The sequence below is a fragment of the Lacerta agilis genome, chromosome 11 (assembly GCF_009819535.1).
Source record: "Lacerta agilis isolate rLacAgi1 chromosome 11, rLacAgi1.pri, whole genome shotgun sequence".
Classification (NCBI taxonomy): Eukaryota; Metazoa; Chordata; class Lepidosauria; order Squamata; family Lacertidae; genus Lacerta; species Lacerta agilis.
In genome coordinates this window covers 2,712,102-2,730,478 of record NC_046322.1, presented here as the reverse complement: position 1 = coordinate 2,730,478, position 18,377 = coordinate 2,712,102, and the positions used below count along the sequence as shown (strand labels likewise).

The 18,377-nt window shown below is 52.0% G+C and overlaps 1 protein-coding gene across 1 annotated transcript in view; it reads left to right on the top strand.

Annotated features, from left to right (window-relative positions):
* Positions 1 to 520, top strand: part of DNAI1 (dynein axonemal intermediate chain 1) — a 148,408-nt gene extending 147,888 nt beyond the window's left edge. Inside the window, exon 20 of the mRNA XM_033164582.1 lies at positions 213 to 520. Coding sequence (XP_033020473.1) covers positions 213 to 317 — 105 coding nt within the window. The 3' untranslated portion in view covers positions 318 to 520. The remainder of the gene's footprint in view (positions 1 to 212) is intronic.
* Positions 521 to 18,377: the final 17,857 nt, after the last annotated feature.

Sequence of the window (18,377 nt, the reverse complement as noted above, 5' to 3'; positions counted from 1 at the left end):
CAAAATCAACCCTTTCTTGTGAGTTTGGATGATAACAGAGCCAAAGTACTTGCATTACAGTCCCCTGTTCAGGCAGGCAGGCAGGCAGGCAAGCACCCCACATTTTGCACCAACTCAGGGTTTCAAACTGTGCACTAGGGGAGACCCCCCCCCCCGAAGCAAGCAGGAAGGCAGCCTCTCCTCTGACCACTTCTCTCTCCTGTCTCCCTTAGGAGAAGAAAGGCCAGGAGGTCCAGAAAGGCCCAGAAGTGGAGATTGCAAAGCTGGACAAGCTGCTGAATCTGGTGAGGGAGCCGGTGGCCAAAACCAGCAAGTGAAGCCTGGCCAGTGTGGCCCCCCCTCCCTGCCTCCGCTCTCCCTCCCTGCGTGCAACTTGGAAGCTCCGCACTCCGGGAACAAGCGCCCCTTTGTAAGGGCCCTGGCCCTGCGCAGACAGCTGCACCGAAGCCTTTTTGTTCTGGCACAAAGGAAGATTTGGTTTTGGTTTTGCATACAGAAAAATAAAAGCCAAGGCTCGACAGCTGTGCAGAGTGAGCATGCAGGACGTCTCTCGTCCAGCCGCACATCAGGAGGGGAGAGAAAGAGGGTTTTGTGTGTGTGTGTGTGTGTGTGTGTGTGTGTGTGTGCAAAGCTGTCTCTCCAGCTGATCACGAGGAAGAGGCCCAATCCTGCCCTCTGCAGAAGATGCCACTTGCAGGCTTGTAGTGAAAAAACAACTACGATCAAAAAGATGATTCTCCAGAGAGACCCTACTGAGAATCCCACAAAGGGCCAAACAAGATGTGTGGTATCTGTCACACAGTTTGGTGCTGCCTAGCGGATCTTTGCACGCCCACCCCACAGCCCCCCCCCCAAGCCAAACTGCGACCATAGCGCTGGGGCAGAGGGAGTTTTTTTTTAAACTCTTTGCCCCCTGTGTCGATTATAATCTTCCTCTCCCAGGCCTGCTTTCCACAAGGGGAGGAACGTCGAGACGCTCTCCGAGCACCGGCTTCAGCCTGTCCTCCTGGGTACAGAGACGAGTTCCATAAAACTGGGTGCTTCCAGTCTAACCCTCACTCCTCCCGCATCCTCCCGTTGTTGCGCATGCCTGCATGCCCACCCCAGCGCAGAGCAAAGGGCCTTTGCCCCCCCGCTGCCAGGCGCTGACATAGAACTGTCTGGTGCAGTTAAGCCCCTGCGTGATGAAGGGCTGAGGCAGAAAGCCAAGCAGCACTGTCCTCACGGCTAGGATGAGGAAGTTGGTTGCCTCGCAGCTGCCTCCATCAAACCCACCCACCTTTGGCCTCCCTCCCTCCGAAAGGGGGCTGAGCACTTTTCAGGGGCGCACGGCCCCTTTGCCCCCCCCCAGAAGCCCAGCAGGTTCCTTTGGAGACAGGAAACAGAAGCGGAGCACAAAAGGGTTTTCTGTCTGCTAGAAACTAGGCAAGTTTTTTTTTATTATTATCATTATCATTATTCCAGTAAAATCACAGTCAGGAAGGGACGTGTTAAGCCCAGCGGAGAGTCATTAGCATGAGAAGGGAACAAGCAGCTCTCTGCCTCTTAGCAACACAAGGAAGCGGAGGGACCCCCAGAGACCCCCCACCATACAAACATACACACTCCCCGGGAATTCTGCTGCGCCAGGCACCAAACCCCCCACTTCCCGCTTCTTTATTGCAACGGCTCTGCTTTGGGGTGGCAGACAACACCCCAGTTCTGGCCCGACACGCGCTCTACTTAGTTCACCTGCCTTGCTCCTGCCTCCTGGGCAAGACTGGTGGGATCTTGCTTTGCTTAGAGAAGGTGACTGGGGTGGGGCAGGGGAGAAAGGCCGAGACCCCCCCAGGAGGAGGAGGAGGAGGGAGGTGCACTCACAGATCCCGAGACTCGGCCGCAAAGATGGGCGAACGCAGGAGGGCATGCAACAGAACACTCCCTGCCTGAGCAGATTCCCAAAGTTTCTGGACCATCCAAGCCCTCATCCTGCAGCCATGGGAGCAGGTAGGTCAATTCCTAGGAGACACTGCATCATAAGCCACGTCACATTCTCAACCCAGCCCCCTTCCTCCACTTCTACCAGCACTGCCATCCCTCTGTGGTACCAGCCTTTATCCAACCCCTGCACACTTGCATAAGCCCCAACCAGTCTCCCTTGGGGCCTGGATCCCTCCTTCCATCAGTGAGATAGGGGGGGGCACGGCAAGATCTGGAGAGTGGGCAGGAAAGAAACTACTTGACCCAGGACCGGACTCTCTTGCCCAATGGCACCCCAGTTGGCCAAAGCCTGGCAAGCGCCCAGCAGGTTTGTCTCTCCCCCCCTCAGGTTTCAACATCAGCTGCTGGAAAGAGGGAGCCCAGCTCATCCATCGGAGAAGAGGATGCTCTTCGGTACTGGCCCCCAACCCTCACGCTTCGTCTGTGCCCAGCGGCCGGCGGGAGACAGCTTCCAAAAAAGGCACTGATCTGTGAACATGGCTCGGTTGCTCCCTTTCCGCCACTGGGCTGCCTCAAGGCCCCCGATGAGACAGAGGCGAGGCGGAGGCTACCCCAAAAGAGGAAAACGGGAATCTCTCTCAAGGGGACCCTGAACCACCCGAGGTTTTATTGAAACCTGGCTGGCGGGACAGGACGTTCCAGAAGATCCCGAGCAAAGCTGTTTTTGTGCCGCCATCTTGACAGGGCCAGCCTCTGAGTTCGGTGCAGGCAAGTCCCCCGCAAGGCAATCCCAAATAATACAGCGGAACCAAGCCCAGCTTGTTCCTCCGCCTGCTGCGTCTCAGCTGCGAACGCCACTCAGCCTCCTCTGGGCTCCCGCGAGGGGCTCCTTCCTCCATGGCCCAGAGACCCCTGCCCTCGCGTCTCGAAGGCAACAGAGCTGCCGCGGCCAGCCGCCCGTGTCCCTAAGCTGCCCGTCGACGAGGCCACGGCTCTCTCAGCGTTTCCAGGACCGTTGGACCGAACTGGGTTCTAGACAGGGGAGGCTGAAATCCCCATTCCGGGGTCTTTTGCCGGACAGACAGGGTCATGGATGCAGCAGGTACTTTTCCTCGTTCCCCCTGTCGTCCGTCTCAGAAGAAGGGCTCTGGTCGGGGCAAGATGGCGTCCGGCAGGCCTTGCAGAGGATCAGGAAGAGGATGAGGATGAGGAAAGCAATGACGCAGTTGAAGACGATAGCGACTACTGCCCCGGTGGAGAGGCCTGCCCCCATCCTGGGTCCCCGGGGTGCGGAGGCGGCAGTCAGGGCACAGCTAAGAGAGGCAGGCCGCGACGCTGCCTACGCGGCTGCCAGGCTCCCTCTGAAGACGGGCCTGCGACGCCGCTTCTCTCCTTCTCCCTCCCTCGAACCACGAAACGCTCCTTCCTACCCCAGGGCTGCGCTGCCAGAGGCCCACATGGCTTTGCCCCCGGTGGAAAAACCGCGGCCCCGCTTTCTAAGCAAGCGCCATCAACGCGCCACATGCCGCTCCTCTTTGCGCGGCAAGGCTGGCTTCGAACCCACCGAGGTCATGCTGCGAAACGGCGGCAACGCGCTCTCCCTGTTGGGTGGATTCTGCAGGCGCTGTCCCCAACTGCAAAGGTCCTGTTTGATGGCGGTGCTCGGGAAGAGGTCCCCCGAGGCAGAGAGCGGGGGCCAAAGGAGGTCACGGCTGCTTTTGTTCTTGTATCGGCCTTCTGGGGTGAAAGTGCATCCCTGCAATAACAGAAAAGGCCAGTGGCATCATTAGGAAAGGATAGGGCTTCCTCCACACCAACGCCAATCCCAGGGGGCAGGCGCAGGTTTTCCCACACCGTGTCACAGAAGCTGCATTTGAGAAAAATCTCACCTCCCAAGTCTCACACAGAACCCAGAACGGCTTGTGCCCCCACTGCACACTCTCGCCTGCCCCTGTTATCTCACACACCTGCCTCCTCTCTGCCCCAAACACACCTCCCTCAGGTGCATGTCTTCCTTGCCTCCCCCCTCTCCCTCTAAGCCAGGGGTTGGCAACCTAAGGCCCGTGGGCCGGGTGCGGTCCAATCGCCTTCTCAATCTGGCCCACAGACGGTCCGGGAATCAGCGTGTTTTTACACGAGTAGAATGTGTCCTTTTATTTAAAACGCATCTCTGGGTTGTTTGTGGGGCATAGGAATTTGTTCATATTTCCCCCCAAAATATAGTCCGGCCCACCACATGGTCTGAAAAAGGTTGCTGGACCCTGCTCTAAGCAGTCTCCCTCAACCCTCTTTCTCTTTGACTCCCGCCACATTGAAGCCACTGTGCGGCCCTCTACTTCCTCCCGTGGCCCCCAGGAGCCACCCACTTACACAGAGGCGACTCCGGGGTCCTGCTGCCCTTTCCGTCTCCCTTCTAGACGATTCACACACGGCCAAGATGTGGGCCATTCGGAGTGTGCTGACTTTCTTGCCTTAGGCAAATCCCCGTGGAACGCCCTCCCATCAGATGTCAAGGAGATAAAGAACGACACAACCTTTAGAAGACATCAGGGAAGGTTTTAGTATCTGATGTTGTGTTTTTGTGTGTGTTGGAAGCTGCTCAGAGTGGCTGGGGCAACCCAGCCAGATGCGTGGGGTAATAATAATAATCTATCTCATGGCTGAGGAGGAAATGCTTAGAGCCTCTGGGCAGCATTGGATGAATGTCTGAAACCCCAAGAGAGCCTTGAGTTCGAGTCAGGACGGGCGTAGGAGCTTCACCCCCTCATTGTTTCCACACTCTTCTTTCCCCCCTGCCCAGTGGCTCCTAGTGGACAGACAAACTGGAACCTCGCCTTTCCTCTTCCCTCAAACACCTGAAATCCACCAAGCCTCAAAAATGCCAATTGAATTATGCAATCGAAACACCCATGGCAGTGACCGTGGGGGGGGGGGTGTCTCCTTGCTGCTGTTTTAAAGGGGTTGGATGCTGAGGAGCCGCGCACGCAAAGGCAGCCGGGGGCCTCAGCTGGCACGGCACGGCAAGGCCAGAACTGCCAGATAGCTGAGATCACAGAGCCATCTCCTAGGAAATATCACCCCCGGCTACTCAGAGGAGGCCATTCATTCACCAGGGACAGTGCAGCCTTTGTTCTCCTTCAGATAGCCAGGGTCACATTCTGCAGGGTGCTGAACCCCATCCCTACCTCCCTTCCCAGCCTCCCGCTGGTTGGAAAACTTGCACCCAGGAAACCCTTCAGCCGGGAGCTCCTGGGATTTAACAGAATCAACGCACTGGGAAGTTGAGTCAGAAACACAAGCCTCACTGCTGCCAAACAAAACTCTTCTTTCGGGAAAGGCAAGGCGCCAAACAGGGACATCTCTATTTCAAAGGAACTTGAAATACAGCTGAAGAATCGCGAACTTCCAAGAAGTTGCGACCATCTCCATGGAGCTGAGCGTTGTCGGCTAAGCATCTGACACTGAATTAAAAACAAAGGGTGACTTCTGAGCAAACGCAGATGCGCCCCAAATCCAGTCAGCATAGCAGAATGGAAAAGCCCCGCCAGGGGGGCCTCCCCACCCCAATGGGGTGCCCTCCAGGGGCTTTGAGACTCCCTGCTCCCACCCGTCAGTGTGGCCAATGCCCTCGGGGATGATGGGAGTTGTAGTCTTAACAACATCCTTGCCAAAATGGGGCAGCCCCAGATGGAGGCAGGATGCTCTTGCTAAGCATTGGGAAGGCATAATAAACATCCCATGGGCACGCTCTCCATTTTCCCTTTTGGGGACACTGTGGGGCAATATCATGGGCTCAGCTCACCCTGGTCCCCACCAGGGACAGAGCACAGAGGGGGAGGGGCAGACTCTCATCTGAGTGCCCCAAAGCCTCTTGCGGACTCAAGTCCACAAGAAACGCACACCAGCCTCAGTTACATAAGCAGAAGCACATCTCCAAGCTCGCCGCAAAGCACATCTTTGGTGGCCGAATCCTTGAGTCTGCTTTTGACTGCTTTTAGGAGCAGCCGACACTTCACTCCAGCCCCAGGGCTACCATTGCAACAGAAGCTTCCGTCTCATTTTGGGTCTATAGGGATCATTGCAGCCCGTGACCTTAAAGGAACCCAGCCACACACACACACCAGCCCAAATGGAAATCACAGGGTCTCCCTCTCACAGCCTCCTCCCAACCCAGGAAGACGCTGCCTTAAGAGCAGTTTGCCTGCCTCTCTTGAAAGGGGGGGAACGCGGGTTGCGCTGTGGGTTAAACCACAGAGCCTAGGGCTTGCCGATCAGAAGGTCGGCGGTTCGAATCCCTGCCACGGGGTGAGCTCCCGTTGCTCGGTCACTGCTCCTGCCAACCTCGCAGTTCGAAAGCACGTAAAAGTGCAAGTAGATAAATAGGTACCGCTCCAGTGGGAAGGGAAATGGCGTTTCCGTGTGCTGCTCTGGTTTCGCCAGAAGTGGCTTAGTCATGCTGGCCACATGACCCGGAAGCTGTACGCTGGTTCCCTCGGCCAGTAACGCGAGATGAGTGCCGCAACCCCAGAGACGGAGACGACTGGACCTAACGGTCAGGGGTCCCTTTACCTTTACCTTACCTTGAAAGAGGGCAGCTTAGAAACCTCCTGAAGAGACGGTTTCAGACCAAAGAACTGCCTTGGAGGGCAGTTTCAAAAGGGTTAGCAAAGGGAGTAGAAAGGCCGAAGCCGGGTGATCAGGGGGCTGGGACATGGAATCGTAGCACTGTGGAGTTGGAAGGGTCCTCAAGGGTCATCCAGCCCAACCCCGGGAGAAACACAGGAGTCACAACTCTCGCAAGGGAAGGTGACAAAGCTGAGAGTGTTTTAGCATAGGAAAGAGGAAACTAAGGGAGAAAATGATGGAGGGGCACAAAATTATGCACAGTGGGGGAAAGTGGAAAGAGAAACATTTTTCTCCCTCCTAATATATACAAGAAATAATAATTTCCGCCAACTTGGATGGTTGTAAAGGGAGATTAGACAAATTTACAGAAGAGGAGGAGAAAAAGGCTTCCAGTGGCTACTAGCCATGATGGCTGAGCAAAACCTCTAGCCCCAGCGGCTGTGTGCCTCTGAAATAGCAGTTTCTGGGGAACCTGAGCATTAGAGTAGCACCTCTCCCATGTCCGGCTTGTGGCTCCCTGGAAGCAACTAGTTGGGCCCCATGGAAAACCAGCTGCTGAGCTAGATGGGCCTTTGGCCTGATCCATCTCCAGGGTTTTCCTTACATTTCTGTGGCCTTCCTTCCTCCTTCCGTCTCCTCCAGCAGGAGGAGGTGGGCCAAGTTTGCAAAGCAGAGCAGGGGAATCTGGGCCTGGAGAAACGATTCCGTCACTCTGGAAAACATTCCTCCCTCTCCATTAAAATAAAATTCTCATTCCAGGCCCAAACGTAGCCTGACAAACACACCCGCCACCAGCTCGCTGAGGTCAGGGGCCCTGCACCAGTTAGAAAGTTTCCAGGGAAGATTTGGGCAGTTTCTGGGTTTCATTATCCGAGCCCAGCAGGGTGCTTGTAACAGAGAAGGCAGGAGGAGAAGGAGCAGGCTGGCCAAGATCAGCAGTCTTCTCGCCTCCATCCCATAATCCCCGTGGAGCCAGGGGCAGCAAGTGAGGCTCTGCCGCGCATACTTTACCGCAAGAGATTGTTGTTGCTGTCCAAAGGGTACAAGGAGTTCCCTGTGGTCCAAGGGAACGGAGCTCAGGACTAGGGAAAGCTGTTTCCAAAGTCCAGCTCTGGAGCAAAACTCACTGTGTGGTCTCGGACACCAGAACATCTCAGCCTCAGTCCAGAAACAAGAATTAGTAGGACCAAGACCCTCCCTGGTCTTTGTCCCCAACCTCCACAAAGACAATCCCAGAAAAAACAGCTGTAGCTTGTTAGGCTTTGAAACCGAAGCATGAAAATCGTTTTCCGAAGCCTGCGCATACGGGAGCCGAATGTGAAAATGTTTCCTGAACTAGCAGTTGTTTGGGTCTTACTTGCGCGGTTGTGGGTGGAGGTGCCTGCTCAGAGGTGCTGTTTTGGCGCCCGAAACAATGGAAGGCTGGAAAATCCCCTGGAGCCGTAGGGTGTGCTAAACGATAGTAAGGAAAGGAGCTTGGCTGAAGTCCTTCTGCACAAGAGTGCAGCAACAACCAGGCAGGAAACTCCCCGAGTGCCCTGTGTTGAAAAGCAGAGCTACAACACACACTCCCCGACATTAGTCTGTTCCTCAGCAGGTGCCGAGACCAGAGACAGGTTTCCCAGGAAATTCTGAATTGGATAATTCCCGGGGGGGGGGGTGACCCCATGCAAATGAGGGTGATTTGCATCACCCTAGAGATACACACACACATACAATTTAGCACATTATTTTGCTTGTATTTAGAGGGTCTAGCCCATTTTGGTACACTAGGCTTGGCTTTGGTTACTCATGGCTGAGGAATACGGGGCAGGGACCTGCCTTGAACAACACCCATAATTATTCTCGGTATTTGCAATCCCAGAGCCCCAGCCAACCGTTCCCACAGCGATTTCTGAGAGAGGTTCCTAACTGCTATTGCAAAACTTCGTACTGCAAAACGCCTTGGAAATCTGGTTTACGTTTTGCCCTCAACAACAGCTTTGGAGGTTGATCGCAACAATGCCCGTTTTTACAGATATGACTGCCTTATGGAGAATTAAAATCTGTTGACCCGTCTATCCCAAACTTCTCCAACTTTCCAGGACTTCCAGCAGGAGATTGAATGGGGGCCTCATACCTGCGTGGCACAAACCCAGACTTCCATGATTCTACCTTCTGCAGGTGTGGGGGACCCTTTGGCTCCCCGATGCTGAGGTTCTACAAATCCCACACCTGCTTGGGCTGATGGGAGTTGTAGTCCGAAACATCTGGAGGGTACCAGGCAGGGGAAACTGGGTATCTTCTGATCGACAGCTGCTTCCCAAATGCTCAGTCCAATGTAGGGAAAGGCAAAGGAAGCCAGGTCGGCCCATGAGAAGAAAGAATGAAAAAAAAAAAATTCTACAGTTCGGCTGTCCTAATGAAGAGATCACTTGACCATAGATTTTGTATAGGTTTAATGCATGGGTAGCCAAAATAAGGCCCAGGGACCGGATCTGGCCCAATCAGCTTCTAAATGCAGCCCACGGACAGTCCGGGAAGCAGCGTGTTTTTACATGAGTAGAATGTGCCCTTTTATTTAAAATGCCTCTCTGGGTTATTTGTGGGGCCTGCCTGGTGTTTTTACATGAGTAGAATGTGTGCTTTTAATTAAAATGCATCTCTGGGTTATTTGTGGGGCATAGGAATTCGTTCATTCCCCCCCCAAAAAAAATATAGTCTGGCCCACCACATGGTCTGAGGAACAGTGGACCAGCCCCCTGCTGAAAAAGTTTGCTGACCCCTGGTTTAATGGGACGTGTATTGCCCCCACCCCACACCGTGCAAGACTATTTGACATACCCTGCTATTTCCCCAGGTACTTCCCCCTCTCTTTGGAAGGGGTCGGGTGCCATCATAGCTCACTGGCAGTGCCCTAGATCTGCTTTGCCCACCACAGGTGCCCAGCCGAATCCCTAGGATCCTCAGGTTTTGTAGCGCATTTGCTCCTAAAGGATCGGGCCCTTGGACTTCCTCCTGGGACCACTGCAGGGTGAGCTGATGGGCACTTTTTCTAACTTGGGATTCCTAGGAAGATTCCTACATTCCTGGAGCCCCCCCCCCCCCCGCGCCCAGAAGAAGAAGTTCAGAATTCACCTGTGCAGAGTCAGGTGAAAATTGGCAGGTAAGGATCCAGGGAGGGCCGGCTGCCAGCGCCCCCCCCCCTTTCAGGAGCAAAGTCAAAAGGGCCAGGCGTGGAGGGGCAGAGCTTTGCACTTCAAGGGAGAGCGCCCCCCCCCTCCCGCTCCAGCTCAAAGTGGCCTCAGCCAAAAACTACATCACGGATAGAGGGCCGTTTAGTGGGAGAAGCAGGGAAGCTTCGTGGGGGTGGGGTCCATAAGGGGCTGCTGCGTTCACACGATACCTTGGCATCACCTGCTTCCCGCCTCGAAGAATTCTGTGCACGCCCGCTGGTCCGGGGCGCCCGGGGAGCGGCGCTCCGCGAGGGGCAATGACGCGCGTCCAAAGTGCTGTGTGTGCGGACGCACTTCGAGGCGCGGTCCTGGCTCCGGGCAGAAGCGCAACCTCCAGGTCCAGGGGCAGTCTACCCGCGAAGGCAAAAGCAGACGGATCCCCGACATGCCTCTAGCCCCGGTCCTTCGGATGGGGGCGACCCCGCTTTCTCCGACTCAGAACCCGCGGAGCCCCGGCCCGCTTCCTCGCGAGGAAGACCCGCCGCCCTCCCTCTCCAGGCACGCTTTCCGCGCCAAGGGCGGCTCGGCGGGCGCTCTGCACGCGCTCAGAGGCGCTCTCGCCGCCTCCATTCACCCCCAGGGCAGGCACTCACCGGGCAGAGAGTAGTACCCGCGGATGCGACGCGGTTGGCGGGGCTGGCTGGCTGGCTGGCTGGCCCTCCTTCCTTCCTTCCCTCCGTCCGTCCGTCCGCGGACTCCCGCCGACGCCTCCGACGCTGGACCGGCCCCCGCCTGACTCCCGCTCTCCTCCGCGGGCCGGGAGGGCTGCAGGACGCCCCGCCCCCGCCCCCGCCCCGCCATTGGCTGCGCTCTCGCTGGCGGGGAGCCCATTGGCCCTCCCAGGCCGCGCCCCCTCGGCCTCGCCGCACGTGAGCAGCAGCTGCCGGCCCAGGCTGGGCGCGGGGAGGCGGGACGGGAGCGCGGAGCGGCGGCGAACCGCGGGAGGGTTCGCGCGGCGGCGGCGGCATTGGGAGGAGGAAATGGAGGAGAAGCGGCCCCCAGGTGGCTGGCGTTGAGCTTAAAACACGGGAGCCCTTGAGCATGTGCAGAGTGGCTTCTTTATTTTTTTTTTAATCGAAAAATTAAGTGGGGGAAAGGGAGGGATGCTTGAAACCGTGATATAATACGATATGTGCATATATATAATATGGTCATTCTGACGAGTGGCTGCTTCTCTCCTCTGTACGATCAAAGTGAGAAGGCTGCAGGTGTTTGGGTGGGGGGGCAGGGGGCGTTTTTATTTATTTTATTTGATAGAAAGGATTTGGATGCTATTTCAGTACAATCGTGTATAAGCAGTCAAGAAGGATCCAATGGGGGGGTCAGTTAATGCTGCATAATCAAACTGCCTGTTAAAATTCCTGCTGGAATGAAGAAGTCCCCAGTAATATATAATAATAATAATAATAATAATAATAATAATAATAATAATAATAATAATAATAATAATATTTATACCCCACCAAATCTGGCTGGGCTTCCCCAGCCACTCTGGGCAGCTTCCAGAACATATAAAAACATAATAAAACGTCAAACATTAAAAACATCCCTGCAAAGGGCTGCCATCGTATGTCTTCTAAAAGTTGTGTAGTTCTTTATCTCCTCAACATCTGAAGGGGGAGTGTTCCACAGGGAAGGAGCCACTACTGAGAAGGCCCTCCCTTCCGGCACCTGAAGTTCAACATGGAGGGGGCCTGCTCTGACCTCAAGTGGAAGGGAGTTCCACAGAACTGGGAGCACAGTACTGAAAGCAGGATCCGGGCTGTAGGGGAACACTAACAGTGACTAACCTGAAGACCTCTGTGGTCAGGCAGGGATATAAGGGACTTAGGTGGTCCTTGAGACATTCTGGTCCCAAATTGTTAAGGGTCTTTGAAAACAATGCAAGAAGCTTGAAGCTAGCCAAGTAACATAAAAATGCCAGGGCATCGGAGTTCTCTGCTAGCAGTTGTCTGCCCCTGCCAACTGTCTTCCTGCAGAGTATGGCACAGGCTGGAGCCCCCAGAACAGGCGCAAGGGGACCCCGATTTAGAGAACATTGCAATAATTGAGTCTAGCAATGCATGAATCGCCACAGCCAGACTAGCCATATCCACAAATGGCCACAGTTGATGCACCAGTTGTAGCTGGGAAAAGGGACTCCTAAGCCCAGAGGCCACCTCAGGCTCCAGCAGCAAAGACGGATCCGGCAATCAGAGAATTGTAGAGTTGGAAGGGAACACGAGGGTCATCTAGTCCAACCCCTTTGTAATGCAGGAATCTTCCGCCCAACATGGGGCTCGAACCCACAACCATGAGGTTAAGAGCCTCTTGCTCTGCCAACTGGAGCACAAACACAGAGAGAGAGAGAGCAAACTCCAAACCTCCTCTTTGGGCATCCAGAGCAGGCAACAGGTCAATCTCGCAGGCACGGGAGGAGTCATATAGATGTTAAACAGCATTGGGGACAGGATTGTACCTTGTACCTTCTTTAGTGGGTCATGCAAACCGCTATTCTGGAAACTCAAGACTAGGGAAGGGGCCGCAGCTCAGTCCGTCCCAGGGGCCTCTCTAGATATTGCTGGGAGGGACTCCTGTCCGAAACCCTGGAGAGCCACTGCCAGTCCGTGTAGTAGACGATGCTGAATTAGAGGGACCCACAGTTCCATTCTGAATAGTTAAACTATGGAACTCGCTGCCACAGGAGGCAGTGGTGGCTGTCAACCTCGATGGCTTTACAAAAAGGATTGGCTAAATTCATGGAAGAGAGGCATATTGATGTCTAGGAGCCACGATGGTTCTGCTCTGCCTCCACAGCTGGAGGCAGCAATGCTTCTGAAGCCCAGTTCCTGGAAACCGCAGGAAGGGAGAGGGCTCTTGTGCTTGGATCCTGTTTGCGGGTTTCCATTCGGGGCAGCTGCTTGGCCCATGTGAGAACAGGATGCCGAACTAGAGCCAGAGTGGCATAGTGGTTAGAGTCCCGGACTAGGACCTGGAAGACCAGGGTTCAAATCCTGCACTTGAGCTCACTGGGTCACCTTGGGCCAGTCACTGCCTCACAGGGATGTTGTGGGGGAATCAAATGAGGAAGGGGAGAACCATGTGCGCCACCTGAGCTCCTTTGGGGGGGGTGAGATTTAAATGCAGTACATCAGGCACCCCCAACCTTTGGCCCTCCAGATGTTTTGGACTACAATTCTCAGCATCCCTGACCACTGGTCCTGTTAGCTAGGGATCATGGGAGTTGTAGGCCAAAACATCTGGAGGGCCGCAGGTTGGGGATGCCTGCAGTAAATAAATGAAATAGATGGGCTCTTCTAAAGATGTGGCAGTTTTTTCCCGGCTTCTGGTGCTTCTTGCCTTCTTTTCTGTGGACTGTCTGGTTGGGCAAGAGACGTTGGCATCATCTGTGCGGGACTCGGACTGGGTGGGGGCACAAAGAAAGTTAGGCCAAAGGGATCTGCAGAGGAAGGAGCAGAGGTTGCCTAAGGACAGCCCTGTGTGTGCTTCAGCATCCAGAGAAAGTAAGAGAGGAGTTGGGGAAGGAGAGGTTCAGGGGGAGGCGCCTTCAAGAAGTGCCAGGAGCTTGCTTTTTCCTTTCTAATTTAGGATAAACGACAAATTTGCACACGTGATTGATGGGGCCAATAATATGGGAAGCAGCCATTTTAATTGAAACAGCAGTTCCAAGAAATGGGTAAAAAAACATAAACAACAGGAGAGGCAGGTTTGATCCCACGGACTGGAACGCACAGAGGAAACAGAACCGTCATCGTGTGCCGATTGCCATCTTCAGAGAAACGTGTGTCACTTTTAAGATGTTTTTTAATTATTATTTCAAAAGCCTTCTGCGCTTTTTCGGCAAGGCTGCCCCTTGAAAGGGGTTTGCAAGCGAACAATGAACATATGACAATGAAACCTTTAGAACGCTTAAAATATCCAGTTACATCCATATATAAAGCCAGCGTGAGATAAAATAACCCATTTATCACCACAACAGGAGACTCTGGATGGGAGTCTTGATTTAGAACCCCAAGAGAAAGCCGTCAGTGGAAATGGCAAAACACTGGCAATGTGTTGGCCAGAGACAAAGCCTCCGTAGCCAGCAAGGCTTAAATCGTGTGGCTTTCTCGTATTTCCCGCATGTGTTTGCAATTTCGATCCCCACATTGTTTCGGTTCTTCTGTTGGCCGGAATGAACACTCATCTTTAATAGATTTGACTTCTACACTCTGTCCTTCATTAGCTAATGTGTAGAATCATACGAGTTGGAGGGGACCCCCAGGGGCCATCTAGTCCAGCCCCCGGCAATGCAGGAATCGCAGCTAAAGAATCCCCGGCAGATGGCCACCCAACCTCTGTTTAAAAACCTGCCGTGATGGAGAGACCAACAGCTTCCGTTGTTGAACGGTTCCTGCCCTCAGAAAGTGATTCCTAATGTTTAGTCAGAAGCCGACGTTTGAAAAACCCAGCTGCTATATCAGAACAGGCTAATAATAATAATAATAATAATAATAATAATAATAATAATAATAATATTTTTATTTGTATACCGCCTTTCTATCTTACGATACTCAAGGCGGTTTACAAGCAGAAGAAACAAAAAATGTACACCTTATAACAATCTAATGCAATACAAAAATGTGATCATAAAACAAAACTTTTAAATAAGCAACCTACATCAAAAAGTAACATTCAACAATTATTAGAGTAATATAAAATAATATCAACATATAAAAGTTAAACAGAAATCCACTCAACATTTACAATAAACAATTTCTAAACTAATCAATAAAACAACAGCAAGCCAAAGTACATAAAATAATACAATACAAATTGAGAAGCAAAGAGTAGAGGGTGGAGCAAGGCAAGTGGAAGGAAGCCTTGCCTGATGGAGTCTCTCCCCTCACAGTTCTTCCTTCAGAAGCAGCTCCCTTACGAAGAAATAAAGAATAATATCTGCAGTGCTTTTTTTCCTAAAAAAAATAGTTCATTTCCCTACTCATATTGAAATACTGCCCCTCAATGGGGCCAAACTTATATTCATTGGCTCTCAGAGCCAGAGGGGTCTCTGATTTCTCCTGCTGACCCCTTTGTGGATTGTTGTGGAACCCAGGAGGGGAGAACTTTGCAAAGCTATGTATAATACTGGACATTGTGTCGCTTCTGCCATCTTCTGGGTGGAACCAAAACTGCATGACGGACGGGGCTGGCGACATTTCTGTTCAGTGGACTGTCACTAATTTGGACAGCATTGGCAAAAAAGGAGATTGTCTCTTGAGTTGGCAGGGCTCTGGGAACATGGCAGTTCTGGAACAATGCCGGGTCCTTCGTGCTTGCGACTAACCTGCCTCCAGCTGACTCCGTTACGCCAGCTGCAAAATTTGGCATTTGCGTATTCACCTATCTTGTTTCGAATTTCGCAGCGATGCTGTAGCCATGGGTTTTCTGCATCAGCAGGAGGCTGAATCTGGCGAGGTTCCTCCCATCTCCACGATTCTGTTGTTTCCTTGTCCTTAAAATGCTGCCCTGTTTCAGAAGCTAAAGATAGTGGCAGCTGCTCCAGGGCTTGCTTTCCTCTTCCCTCCTCATTCCTTTTTTCTTTTGCGCCATGTACTAAATTGTACTAATAAAACTGGTGTGTTATTAAACTGTATTACCGCACACTAATTGTACCATATTGTGTTAGGAAGCTGTTTTAACACTGGGGGTTGCAGAAGTCGAATCGGGATCCAGTGGGGAGTTCTCCGGCTGATCTGCTGTAGGATTTCTGACCTCAAAATTATTTTAACAATGGCAAGAGCAAAGCAACTATCCCAAGTGAATCGGGCGGCTGAAATGAAGAGAAATGAAATGAACCGTATTGAGATGTTTGTGTGGGAGAAATGCAAACTCAGTTCAGTTCTGGTACTGAAAATAAACCCTCAGGCTAAGAATGTGCTCCGAGGTGCCCTGGCCTTCGGTTCTAACTGTGGGGGTTTTGCCGCTGGATATCTCTGGTAGATCTTGGGGTTCTAGTAAAAAAAAAAACCCAATACATTAAAAAAACAACATATTCCAGCTGTCTGGCCTGACAATCCCATAAAACCAGTTTTTGTGTTCTGCAACATTCCTCCCCTGCCTTCCCATGGTGGTTCTTTTGTGAGCTGTTTGCCTGCCCAGTCTCCAGGGTCCTTCCCTCCAGGCCTTACCACTGCAGCAAAATTCCAGCAGGGGTTTTTTTTTTTTGGCATTTTGAGCTCAAGTGAACTTCAAGGAAGCAAAGAACGCTCCTAATTGTTCAGTAGGAGCATTCTGAGAGGCCTTGATCTCCCCTTAAAAGATCTTGATAACAAAGCGGGGAGATTATTATCATCAAACAGCATCCCGAGCTTTCATCTTTATTCATCAAGGGGCCTTTGAAAATGGGGCGGGACATGGGAGTTAGATTAATAAAGCCATTAAATGTGGGTGGGAACTTGAAAAGGCTGCCCGTGCTGTATGTCCCAACCTGACACTCTCCAAGTGTTTTCTGAGTACAACTTTCACCAGCCCCAGGGACCACATCCCAGCCAAGGGTCTTGAACTTTAAGGCTTTTTCAAATGGGATGCATTTCCATACAGACGGCATAGCTCACTAGGAAAAGCTGAAACAAAATGAAATTTAAAAATCCTTCCAGTAGCACCTTAGAGACCAAGTAAGTTTGTTCTTGGTATGAGCTTTTGTGTGCATGCACACTTCTTCGGATACCTGAAGAAGTATCTGATACCTGAAGAAGTAGAACAAACTTAGTTGGTCTCTAAGAACAAACTTAGCTGGTCTCTAAGGTGCTACTGGAAATAATTTTTAATTTTATTTAGTTTAGGAAAAGCAGGCAAGCCTGTAAATTGCTATGTATGGCAATCGCATGCATCTTTCTTTTACTGCGTACACAGATGAATGCACATCCTGCGAAGCCTTAGACAACTGTGTTTCCTTGCAGCTTAGCTGATAATGAAATTACTGTGCAAGAACTTAAGAAGATCCCTGCAGGATAAGGCTCATGGCCCATCTACTCCAGCATCCTGTTCTCACAGTGGCTGACCAGACGCAAGCCGGACCCGAGCACAAGAGCCCTTTTGCCTCCTGCGGTTTCCAGTGACTGGTATTGAGAAACCTTGCTGTCTCCAACTGTCAGCCATCGACCGCGCTCTCCTCCATGAATTTCTGGTCATTTTTTTTAAAGCCATCCATGCTGACTGACCTAGACTGAGCCATGTAGCATATAAAGGTAATTGACAATTTACATAGAAATACGATTAAAAAAAAATAGAGGAAATATGTAACTGTGCGGTAAAAGTGTATTTAACAGATAACGTACAATGAGAATGTTTGGAATTATTTTTAAAAACATCAACTATTTCTTCTTCTTATTTTAATTTTTCTTCTTTTCTTTCTTTTTTCATAAATTGTAGTGTCATGTGTATTGTGAGGTATAGAAAGTATCTTTGCTTCAGTTGCCATCGTTTTCTTTTTTGTTACAAACAAAAACAGAGTGTTGTATAAATGTATATTTTTTAAAATAATAAAGATTGATTTTTTTTTTAAAGCCATCCATGTTGGTGGCCATCGCGCTGTATCCTGTGGGAGGGAGTTCCACAGTTTAAATATGCGCTGTGCGAAGGAGGCTCACGGCTTGGAGGAATGCGAGGAAGAGCAAAACACAAAACGGATTGAGCCACAGCCAGCAGCTGCAGAGGCAAAGGCTGATGTTTGCAGACCGATATGAAATGGATAGAGGAATTGACTTACAGGCTCTAGTTAACATTTGAGAATTTCTCTCTCTCTCTCTCTCTCTCTCTCTCTCTCTCACACACACACACACACACACTCCAGAATAAGGGTCCTAGAGCTCTCTTCCCAGGCTGTTTAATAAGATGCAGAAAGCAGAAAGCAGCTAATGCGATTTCAGCAGGCTCTGATGCTTTCTATTAGATGACTCTGACAGATGCATTCTCTCCCCGCCATCTGGATTCCATCCTTCTTTTTAGAGAGCAGTACAACAGACCCCGGCACGGGAACCGAAGGTGGATAGGTGCAAATCAGCACTGGAGACCTCAGAGAACGGGGCCCGAATGTAACAAGACACTGCGAACAGGGCCGGCGCGTCCATTTAGGCGAACTAGGCAGTTGCCTAGGGCGCCAAAATGGAGGGGGCGCTGGCCAGCTTGCCCCCCCCCCCGCAGCCCGGTGCCACTCCACCAGCGGCAGAGTGGCGGGGGAGGGGGAGCAGCCCAAAATTGGGCTTCTCTGCAGGGCTGGTGCTAGGGATTGGCTGGGGGGGGGGTGCCAGAAGGTGATCTCGCCTAGGGCGCAAAAAACCCTAGCGCCAGCCCTGACTGCGAAGCAAACCTGACCTTGCCTGGTGTTGCTTTGCCTACAACAGCAGGGGCACCAAGTTGGGGGGGGGGTGCTGCTGCTGTTGTGGGTTCTAGCTCACTATTAACCTCTTGTATTCTGCTGCTTCCTCTGTAAAGTGAGAAAGGGCAGGAAAATAGCCTGGAGACCATTTTATCTTGCCCATCAAGAGATTTTTAAAGTATTACGCAGAATATAAATGCTTTTAAATAAACAAAAGGAACAAATACGTTCTGTGCAATCTCGAGCATCTAGTCCAG